The sequence below is a fragment of the Penaeus monodon genome, chromosome 13 (genome assembly GCF_015228065.2).
Source record: "Penaeus monodon isolate SGIC_2016 chromosome 13, NSTDA_Pmon_1, whole genome shotgun sequence".
In the NCBI taxonomy this organism is placed as follows: domain Eukaryota; kingdom Metazoa; phylum Arthropoda; class Malacostraca; order Decapoda; family Penaeidae; genus Penaeus; species Penaeus monodon.
The window spans coordinates 26,699,514-26,712,817 of NC_051398.1; the positions used below are offsets into that span (position 1 = coordinate 26,699,514).

At 41.0% G+C, this 13,304-nt stretch overlaps 1 protein-coding gene across 1 annotated transcript in view; it reads left to right on the forward strand.

The window, feature by feature from the left end:
• The window catches only part of LOC119579902, a 10,542-nt gene extending 1,363 nt beyond the window's left edge, over nt 1–9,179 (forward strand). The window contains exons 2-8 of the mRNA XM_037927748.1: nt 269–378; nt 1,168–1,298; nt 6,433–6,618; nt 6,967–7,080; nt 7,247–7,880; nt 8,020–8,169; nt 8,966–9,179. Of these exons, the coding sequence (XP_037783676.1) occupies nt 269–378; nt 1,168–1,298; nt 6,433–6,618; nt 6,967–7,080; nt 7,247–7,880; nt 8,020–8,169; nt 8,966–9,070 (1,430 nt within the window). The 3' untranslated portion in view covers nt 9,071–9,179. The remainder of the gene's footprint in view (nt 1–268; nt 379–1,167; nt 1,299–6,432; nt 6,619–6,966; nt 7,081–7,246; nt 7,881–8,019; nt 8,170–8,965) is intronic.
• Nucleotides 9,180–13,304: the final 4,125 nt, after the last annotated feature.

Here is a 13,304-nt window from a genome sequence, read left to right on the forward strand (position 1 = left end):
TTTTTTTTTTTTTTTTTTTTTTTAAATATTAAAAAAAAAAATGGTGGACAGGACATGTATAATACACTCCTGCTATTAAGGAGTTTTGTGTACAAGTTTACAAGAAGATAAGATAAAGATAAGTTACACTCATTACAAAACAATTTCATGAAATATTACCTTTTTTCTCAGTATGTTCAGTTACCATTTGTTTAATATGTTTAAGTTCCGTTCTGAGTCTAGTTATCAAAAAATCTTCATAATATGATATTTTTACTATCACCAACAGGAGAAGTTTTTCGGACAGTATCCCTGGCAATTTCTCACAAGTTCCGCAAGCACCCTGAATCAGTTATTAAACACTATTGTCCTCACTGTGGCATGATGTTCCCAATTAAGGTGATTATTCTTTTTGTCAACAATAGAAGTAGTAACGTAGTAGTGGTGGTTGTGATGATCATAATTGTAGTACTCTGATCAGTGTATCTGAAGTTAAGCAGCCAAATATGCTTGTCTCACTTGATACTTGTTTATCTAGTATGTATAGCTACACACTCATAAAATACACGATCCAAACCCCAATTGGTAGCATGTAAAAATGGGAAGGAAATGTAAGGACATGCTTAAATTTACTTATAATTGTTTATGATTTAGAGTAATAATGATAGTAATATTAGTTATGCATTAATTTTATGGTAATTTGAATATAATTAGTAAAAATTGATCTTTCTTGTTACTTCCATTTTTATAGCTATTGGGGTGATTTTTTAAAAATTAATTTTCCACCCATCTTCCCTCGAACCCTTATGGTCAACCCCCCTTAACAGCAGAAAATTGCTTGTATAGTTTAATGAATATATGTTCTTGCCATTGCTGTATTCTATTGTAGTGATGTTTTTAAATTTAGAAACAGTACAAACAACCATGACAAACCTGTCTGATTTGTTTAATCTTCATTAAGCATTTTGATCTTGCATTGTCACACCTACAAATTACTCAGATTGTGTAATCAAACGTCATATCTGACCATGTATTTTCTGTTGTACTCCAAGGAAAGGAAAGGAAAGAATACATACTATAAAATATGTGACATTGTGTTCATCTTCCTTGTATTATATTTTTTAGAATCAATACTATGTAATAAAAAAAACTAAAGAAATATTAATAAATGGATGAATTCCCCTTCAGATAAATCGTGACAAGCACCTGCTGACTCATACAGGCATGGCACCCAAGCAGCTTTTCCCTTGCTTGACATGTGGAGTTGCCTTCTACAACTTCAGAGCCAGGAAGTTCCACATGGACTCAGCACACAAAGGGTGAGACATGTATATATATATATATATATATATATATATATATATATATATATATATATATATATATATATATATATATATATATATATGCATGTGCACACACGCATGCAAGCACACAAACTCTCTCTCTTTCTCTCACACACGCACACGCACACGCACACGCACACACACACACACACACACACACACACACACACACACACACCACACCACACACACACACACACACACACACACACACCACACACACACACCACACACACCACCACACACACACACACCACACACACACACAAAACACACACACACACACACCACACACACACACCACACACACACACACCAACACACACACACACCAACACACACACACACCCATACACCAAACACACACACCACACACACACACACACGCACACACACACAGACACACAACACCACACAAACACATCACACGCCACACACATCACACACCACACACATCAGACACTACACACCACACACACAACACACACACCACACACACTATACACACACTACCCACACACACACCACACACACACACACCACACACATCACACACTACACAGACCACACACATCTCACACCACACACGCATCACACACCACACACACATTGCACACCACACACACTATACACACACACTCTATACACACACTATACACACATCACACACCACACACACATCACACACCACACATACATCACACACACTAAACACACACCACACACACACATACACCCACACATACACACACACAAACACACACCACATACACATCACATACACACACACCACACACATACACACCACCACACACACATACCACACACACACACACACACACACATCACACCACACACACACACACACCACACACATCACACACACACACACACACACACCACACACACATCACACACCACACACATCACACACACACAACACTACACACACACACCCACACACACACCACATCATCACACCACACACACACTACCACACATCACACACACCACACACACACACACACACATCACCACCACACACATACACCACAACACACACACACTACAACCACACACACACACACCACAACACACACATAACCAACACACACATCACACACCACCACACACACATCACATCACACACATCACACACCACACACACTACACACACATACACACACACCAACACACTACACACACACACCACACACACACACATACACCACAATCACACACACCACACACATCACACCAACTACACACACACACCCACACCACACACACACACATACACACCCATCCACACACACACCATACACATCACACCACCACACACACACCCACACATCACACCACCACACATACAACAACACACCACCATATACACACACACACCACACACACTACCACACAACACCACACACATCACACTCACACCACACATACACACACACACAACACCACCACATCACATCACACACACACACCAACACACACACACATCACACACAACACCACACACAACACATCACACACCACACACATCAACACACACCACACACACATCACACACCACACACACATAAACCATACACATCACATCACAACGCACACACACACCACTACACACCATACACCACACACTCACACACCAACATCACACACACACCAACCACACACACACATACACCATCACACACCACACACACACATCACATCACACACCACACACCAAACACATCACACACCACCCACACAACACACCACCACACACACACCACACACACATCACACACCACACACATCACACACCACAACACATGCATACATCACACAACACATACACATCACACACACATCACACACATACACACACATACACACACACACACACACACACACACACACACCACACACCACACATATCACACAACACATCACAACCACACACATCACACCACACACACATATCACACACACCACACACACACACCACACTCACACACACTACACACATCACACACTACACACATCACGCACCACATACACATCACACACCACACACACATCACACCACACACATCACACACCATGCACATATCACACACATAACACATCACACACCACATACAAATCACACCACAAACCACACATCACACACCACATACAAATCACACACATCACACATCATACACCACATATATCACACACCACACACATTACACAACACAAACCACACAAACATCACACACCACACACATCACACACCACACACACCACATACATATCACACACCACGTACACATCACACATCACACAACACACACTACACACACCAAACACACATCACACACCACTAACGCACACATAACACATCACACACACCGCAAATCACGCACCAGACACATCACACACTACATACACATCACACACTACATACACATCACACACCACAAGCACGTGACACACCACGCACATCACACACCATGCACGTGACACACCACACACATCATACACCACACACATCACACATCACACAACACACACTACACACACCAAACACACATCACACACCACACACACATCACACACCACACACACATCACACACCACAACACACATCATATACCACACAACATCATATACCATACACATCACACACCACACACATCACACCACATACACATCACGCACATATCACACAGATCACGCACACACCTACACATCACACACCACACACACATCACGCACACATCACACACCACACACACTACACATACCAAACACACATCACAGACCATAAACACATACACAGCACACACACCACACACACATCACACACCACACACAATCACACACCACAGACATGAAACACACACCACACACACATCAGACACCACACACATCACACACCACTCACACATCATACACACCACATACACCACACACACCACACACACCACACACACACCACACACACTACACACACACCACACACACACCACACACACACATTACACACACTACATGCCACACACACACTACACACCACACATACTACACACCACATATACTCCACCACACCACCACTAACATACCACACACACACAATCAACATCACACCACTACACACATCACACCACACACACACCATCACACACCACAACACCATCACACATAAACCCACCACAACACACACACATCACATACACGCACACCACACACACACTATATACACATCAGACACCACACACACATCACACACCACTCACACATCATACACACCACATACACCACATACACACCACACACACTACACACACACACACACACCACACACACTACACACACCACACACACACCACACACACACACACACAACACACACATCACACACACACACACACACACACAAAACACACATCACATACTACACACACACACACATTAAACACATACACCACACACACCACACACCACACACCATGCACACACATCATGCACACACCACACACATCACACACCATACACATCACACTACAGACATACACTACACACCACACACACACCACACACACATTACACACCACACACACATTACACACCACACACACATTACACACCACACACACACACATACACACACACACACACACATCACACTGCACACACACTACACACCACACACACTACACACCACTCACACTACACACACCACACACACACTAGAAACTCTGTAGGGAATCAGGCCTACCACTCTTTCTTGATGTCGTGGTCTTTTGTCTCCAAGAAGCTATGCTGGTTTTCACCATTTTTTTCTTTCTCTCTTCATATCTTCACCTCCTCTCCACATGCGCCTACCCCTTTCCCTGTTCATATGGACACTACTTCCCCATTCACCCATTTTTGATCCCCTTCTCGTTCTGCCCGGTCTCTCCCTTCTTGGCTAATACCTTCCTCCTGTAACTGCTCTTCTATTTTCCTTGATCCACCCAAATCAAACATCCCATCTATCCTCCTTACACATTTTCTTGCACTTACCTCTAGTCACTCCTCCTGAATCTAGTGTCCTTACAACAGAACTATATGCTATCCTCTTCACTTTACAATGCATGTCTTCCATCTCTTCCTCATCCTTCACCATCTTCACAGATTCATGCAATCCATAGACCCTATCAACCTTATAGTCCATAAGATACAAGACCAGTTGTTTTATCTGTGTGCATACCCAGCTGGATATCCAGCCATTTCAGGATCACCAGCAGTGAACAAGCAGATCCCTTGGCACAATCTGCCACTTTGTCCACAACTCACCAACTCTACTTTTCACACATTCCAGCCACCGACTACTACCCCCACTTCAAAACTTTCCTCTATAGCTACTGGCAATCTTTCTGGTCAGGTCTGACTACCAATAAACTTCAAACCATAAAACCTTCCATGTGCAATGTTCCTCTTTCAGTCCCACATATCCTACTATCCTGCCTCTGCTATACTAAAGCCTGCACCCTCACTTTTCCATACTTGTCCTCTCTTCCCTGACCCCCAACCTGTCCAACACCCCCTGCCTTTTCAGTTAACAGCTTGATTTTCCTTAGATGCATAATTACCCTCCATTTAATCTAATCAACCTTTTCCTCAACCCCTGCTATCAACCCCTATCCTACCCCATTTATATTCACTTCTTTACCATGCTATCTTATAATGCCATAAGACTTGAAATCTGAGACATTTTGTTTCCATAAAGAACTTCTTTAAACCCCTCTCACCACAATACTTTATCATAGTGCTATATGACCTTTGATGTCTACCACATTTCTTTGTTTAAAATATTAAAATGTAATATTTAAAAAGTAATATAATCATATTGATAGTAATATTAACTGCCCAAGTAATTATTATGATAAAAAAGTAGCTGGGGCAATAAAAATCAAGATTACATCCATAATAAAGAAGGTAGTTAGTTGGAGAATTAGGTCAGTAGGCCTGCAATTTATTAATTTTTCACAGCCCTGTCGATGTATGTGGAACCAGTTGGGAGCAATGATATATACAGATAATGTAGTAGCAAAATCTAATATATATTTTTTTGTCTCAACAGAGCAATCCGCATGGTGAATCCAATAAAAACCCCAGCCCCAAGTTTAAAGATAGTCCTAAACAATGCTGGTGAAGCACACAGTGTATACTACTGCCACCTTTGTGGTTGTGAGTATCAAGTCAAGTATAATCTACAGAAGCACTTAGCAACTAGGCATACAGAGGAGGAGAGAGATGCTGTACCTGAGTAAGTTTTTCTTTCTCTTTCTGTTTTCTTGAGGAGAAATATTTAATTTGTATTTTGTTATTTGTTCTTTTATTATTGTTGACATGTAATTCATAATTGAATTTTAGACTTCTTAATTTTACCTTGTCTTTCCTTAGGGTAAAAGGGTATTAAAGCAATTTGTGTGGAGACAATAGTCACAAAAGGAATTAATTTTTTCTTCCTCTCAAATAGACAATGCACTTTCAATAATTTTTTGCCTGTATTGTGAAATTTTGGTAAGCTTTTCTGTTCAAGTTGAAAGAATTTCATAATTAAAAATAAATAAATGATGATGTTAATGCTGATATCTGTCTTCCACATTAACAGAGAAGTGATGCAGTGCAATGTCTGCTCAGCTTTATTCTACTCCAAGAGAGCATATGAGGCACACAATCACCATCATCGTGAGAGTGACCTATATGCCACCAATGAAGAAATGAGGTAGGTCTCTTTTTATGTTTGGAAATTTTGTCAAATTGTCAGTTATTGAAATTATTCTTTAAAGAAACAGATTTCATATTCCCAGGGTTTTTGCATAACATCAGCATAGAAAAGTACATGGTCAGTTAAATGGTCTAGCAAGGCTTCTGTTCTTAAATTTCCATAGGCAACAAGTTGTCCAGAGAATTGACCAAGACTTTGACCAAAGGCGAGTCCCCACAACAGTTGAGCGTTATCTCTCTGCATCTGCAATAAGCTCCAATCGTTCAGCCACATGGCGCAACATCAGGGCCGCTAAAAGAAGTCAAGAAATAATACAAACTTCTCCAATATGTGAAGCAACCCAGGAGAAGAGTATACCTCTGGCAGCCACAGATAATGAGAATAGTTTAGTTCATAATAAACCAGATATCAGTGCCATGAGTAACACCATGGGCACGGAGCCTCCCAATGTGGTTGATTGCTTCTTACAGGAGAGTGACTCATGCTGGGAATCACAAGGACAGGTTAACAGAAAAAGACTGATTGATGATGGAGAAGAAGACCAGGAGATCAGCAGACTTGGAACTGTGAACCCTGATACAGTAATGCCAAATCCTGGTATGATACTAGGGCAAAGTAATGAAGACCTAGGGAGCAATAATGAAAAACCGCAGGAGACAAAAGTAAGGACTGAAAAGACTCAAGAGTTTGAAAATGATACTGAGAAGCAGGACCAATCTGAAATGGCAGGAGAAAAGGACATAAGTCAGAGTAAAGGAGATAGTAATGACAGTGAAGAGAGTGATGGAGATCTGGTGGTAAGTGCATTACTTTTGTTGAATGAGAAAAAATATATATATAATGATAGCTCATAAAGGAGGTGTGTTAATGATATTCTTTTATAAATAAGATTAATCAGTTTTATGTATGTCAGTCATTTGCTTTTCATATTTAAAGGTGGAGAAAATAGTGGGAATGCGAAAAGCTATAAATGGCAGAGAATTCCTAGTAAGATGGCAGGGATTTGAGCCTGCAGACGACACCTGGGAGAGGGAAGAGTTCTTGAATTGTGGAAATCTTATATCTGATTTCCTCAAGAACAGAAAGGTGAGAAAAGAAAAACTACTTGTTTTTATGTACTATTATCTTTCATTTCATTAAATTGTTTATTCTTTATTTTTTAATGTTTTTTATTTTTATAGTTTTCTTGGCAATATCAATGCAGCACACTTGAAGACAAACACTTTATAACCAAATTGTATAAAACTCCATTATTCCAGAGTGCAGCAGTCAGACTAGGAAGAGAGTACAAATGCACATGTGATAGAATGAGCATCAACTATCTGACTTAACCTGTTTGATCTGGGTGTGTGCTGTAAGCTTCTATTCTGCCTATGCTATTTTGCCATTACTGAGGTTGATATTTGCCATTTGTTATAGTGTAGGAAGATAGTAATTGACAGTTTTACTTAAGTATACTCCATATTATTATGAAATAACAGTAATAATAATGAACAATAAGTTATTTATGTTATATTAGCATATTTTCTTAATATTCAATTCTCCATAATACCCTGTGCCAGTATGGTTCACAGATTGTATATTCCACCCACGTTTAGCTTTCCCATAGACCCACTGAACTTAATTTCTCTTCAAGTGTTTTGTGCACTCCCAGCTAGATGTTCTCATCATCTGCCACATGGCAACAAAATTTGTGATGACACGTTCCCGGATTCCAGCCCTTCAGCCAAATTTTTCCATGCTAACAAATTCCTGTCATCTGCCACCCAGCCAAATTTTTTTGTGAAGTGACATCCGTGTCACCCAGATCCAGCAGGTTGAGAGTGAAAATCATCAAATTGATTTTATATATTAAAACTTTCTTACTTTTCTAACTTAACAGGGAAAACCTGATGGGCAGGGGTTAGAAGCACCAATAGAATGGTATGAGGCTCCAAAGCGGAAAAAGCGGAAAGAGCAGAAGGGCAAAGGAGGTAAAGCCGAATAGGCCACACACACACACAGTCACACACACACACACACAGTCACACACACACAGTCACACACACACAGTCACACACACACACACACACACACACACACAGTCACACACACACAGTCACACACACACAGTCACAACACACACAGTCACAACACACACAGTCACAACACACACAGTCACAACACACACAGTCACAACACACACAGTCACACACACACAGTCACACACACACACACACACACCACACACACACACACACACACACACACACACACACACACACACACACACACACACACACACACACACACACACAAAATAATAATAATAAATAAAGTAACATTCCAACTTTCTCAACCTTGAGATGTGATATTAATTATTTGTTATCTATTTATGTTTTATTTAATTGCACATTGTTTGATAATGAGCAAGATTTTCTGCAACTGCCCTGCAGCATATAACATCATTGAAACTTCTTTTGTGTACTTGATAAAATTTAAGATTCTTCATCTTACAAATTTTAGTGTAGCCAATAATTATTAAGTACCGTGGACTGTAGATTTTAAACTGGTACCTGGGTTTAGAACCAGCATCTCTGTTAGATTTGCTCTTCTTAAGTAAATTGGAAAAAGGAGCATAGTCTGGCATGCAAAATACTAATATGAGATTAAACTACATTTGTTACACAAGTCTTATTATATTTATAAATGAGCAGCAATCCATTAAAGCAGTGGCATTGCTATTGTATGACCTGTGCCTTTTAATTCAGTGCATCATTTTTTCATTCATAAGTCTCATGATGAAAAAAAAAGGGTTTAATGATGTGCAATATTGCTAGAAATCTTGTATTTCTTATATTTGAATATCTGTAGCATAAGAATACATATTGATGTTTACTGCAGGTATTGATAGCTATGTCAGTTGTGCTTCATATTCAGTAGTTACATATCTCTATAAACTTTTATTTTTGTAAAAGCATTCACTGATACAAAACAGTCTTCCGAGCAAATAGTTAATCAAATGAAGTGTGATAAACAAAATTTATTTATTAATGCCTATTGCAGTGTTGTAGGTGAACCAGCTATATAATAATGTGTTTGTTAATGCATGTAAATATTGTAAAATACATAAGAAATAAGAGATAAAATTTCTAAGAAATATTGTCTTTGCTTTTCCCTTTTCTTGTTTTATATCCATGAAAATCTATTGATTAAGTAATAATTACAACGTTCCTCTCTTGCTGTCTTGTTCAGTGTCAGTTGCATATGTATATACTGGCCTGTGTGGCTCTACTGGAAGTGCACCCAACTGTTCTCCTTCAGCAGCCAACAGGATCATCTGTTTCTCGCCATAACATGTACAGAAGAGATTTACAGTGACACTTGCACTCTCTCTATCATTCTCCCCCCTCCTCTCTCTCTCTCTCTCTCTCCTCTCCTTTAGCTCTCTCTCTCTCTCTCTCTCTCTCTCTCTCTCTCTCTCTCTCTCTCTCTCTCTCTCTCTCTCTCTCTCTCTCTCTCTCTCTCTCTCTCTCTCTCTCTCTCCTTTTATCTCTCTCTCCTCTCTCCTTTTAGGTCTCTCTCTCTCTCTCTCTCTCTCTCTCTCTCTCTCTCTCTCTCTCTCTCTCTCTCTCTCTCTCTGTCTGGCTGTCTGTCTGTCTCCTTGTAGTGAAGTGGATATGTGATCTTTACGCCTCACATACCAGAAAAGCCATGTGTGCCTTCCCTTACAATAACTCCAATGTCCTCAGCCGACCCCAGCAGGTCTACAGCCGTGACAATTGATAAAATGACCATCATCATCAATAACGGTATGCTTATGTTTGAGCAGCCGTGGACCTCTCCACCATCCTTCGCCACTCAACTCGATCTAACGCTTTTCTTTCCACTTGTACCATCAACAGCCCGCAAATATCTTTGATGTTGTCGCTCAGTCTTGTCTTCGGTTTGCCTCTTCCTCTGTTTCCTATCACCATCCCTGTCAGCAAGTCTTTCTCAATACGCTTACTTCTCATCACATGACCATAGAACACGATAATTTCACCCTTATTGCTTGTAAACAATTGCCATGCTATTATTCTTATGTCTTTGTGTACAATTATGTGTTGTTTATACTCATAATGTTCATTAGAAAACATTTACTCTGAATCACTAAATATGTTATCGCTATCTTTATCTATATTCAAATGACTTTATATTTTGTGAATACTCAACAATTTTGTCTCCTTATCACTAACCATTTTAGTCTTGTAAACACCATGACTGTCTTCTTACACACAACTGTATATAAGGTACCCTTGTTCCTTGACCATGAAACCATCATGTGACCATATGTATTAAAATTTTTGTTCATTCAAATTCTTTCATGTTTTCCATTATGATGTTTCAAAACGATGTTTGTTCATAGAAATCTCTGAGCATTTAAGACAGACTGCTCGCTGCCAGCAAGTGGGTAGGTCGGGACGCCTCTGCCCCCCAGGCAGGTCTCCCTGCCTTGCCCGTCCTGCTACCATATTCCCGTGCTATAAACCATAGAAGCAGCAAGAACTTTAACTCGACACCTTCAAGAACAAATCACCATAGTACCAGAGTACCACCCTGTGGGGACACGTCTTGTCTCATGTACCACAGCCACACATATTTTTACACAGGTGGCATTGCGCTCAGATCACCACATACATTTTTTACATATTTTTTTATTATTATTATTATTTTTTTTTTTTTTTTTTTTTTTTTTTTTTTTTTTTTTTTTTTTAATAGAGTTTTCTACTTTATTCTAGGCTAGAAGCTGTGGGTGCTTGTGGTGTTGACCAAGTTGATGCTGAGGGCTGAGTGACCTCTCTCCTTTTAGCTCTCTCTCTCTGTCTCCTTTTAGCTCTCTTTCTTTCTCTTTCTCTCTCTTTCTTTCTCTCTCTCTCTCTCTCTCTCTCTCTCTCTCTCTCTCTCTCTCTCTCTCTCTCTATATATATATATATATATATATATATATATATATATATATATATATATATATTCTGTCTGTCTCCTTTTATCTCTCTCTCTCTCTCTCCCTCTCTCTTTCTCTTTCCCTCGCTCTCTCTTCCCCCCCCCTCTCTCTCTCTCTCTCTTTCCCTCTCTCTCTCTCTCTTTCCCTCTCTCTCTCTCTCTTTCCCTCTCTCTCTCTCTTTCCCTCTCCCTCTCTCTCTCTCTCTCTCTCTTCTCCTCTCTCTCTCTCTCTCTCTCTCTCTCTCTCTCTCTCTCTCTCTCTCTCTCTCTCTCTCTCTCTCTCTCTCTCACTCTCTTTCCCTCTCTCTCCCTCTCCCCCCCTCTCTCTCTCTTTCTCGCTCCTTTTAGATCTCTCTCTCTCTCTCTCTCTCTCTCTCTCTCTCTCTCTCTCTCAAATTGGTCAAATGCTTTCGATGACACCCCCCCCCCCTAGCCGACATATGTGACCAATGGGGTTTCTTGCCCGTGCATTGACATCAGCCACGCCCACAGCGCTCATGACCTCTGGCCTCAGCCTTGACCCAAGCGGACACTCTACTCTCTCTCTCTCCTTTTAGATCTCCCCCCCCTCCCCCCCCCCCCAATCCCTTGCCCGTTGTTGTCGTGGGGGGGCTTAGGAGGCAGAGACTGGGACCCAATGATGGGGAACTCCCCAACCTTGGGACTCAGCCCTCGACTCAACTAATTTTGCATGGTCTTTATTTTCCTTCCCACCTTTCGTTTCTGTCCCTTCACCAAACCCTTCTACTATCCACCTCCTAAGGTGTGAGAGCCGTGCTGAAAGGATGAAAGGCTGACTTTGTGCCAGTCCTGAACGGCCTGAGGGAGCCATGGGCACGGTATTCCCCTGATTTAGTTATCTAGCCCTTACCCCTCAAGGGGACCCTGAGGGGTGGACTGTTTTTTATCCCCAACATAATCCAGGCTTACCATGGCCAGTAATGAAAACTTATCTCCACTATTAGGGGCAATGAGGCTTGCCCCTTTATCAAATAGCCCCAAAGATGTAAACCCACCCGATTCCCTGACCCCAGGCTCTCCTTTGACCACGGCTCCGAACACTGCAATAACTACCCCCTCATCAATACCTACTAGTACAGTAGCCAACAATCAACCCTTAAGGAACATTTCCACTCTCCCAGCAGCTCAACTTCAACACCTCTACTCCACAACCTCAACATCAACCACCCCATCCTCCTATTATACCTTACAGCTTATGCCCACTCCCATAACACTACTCCTCAAACACTACGCCC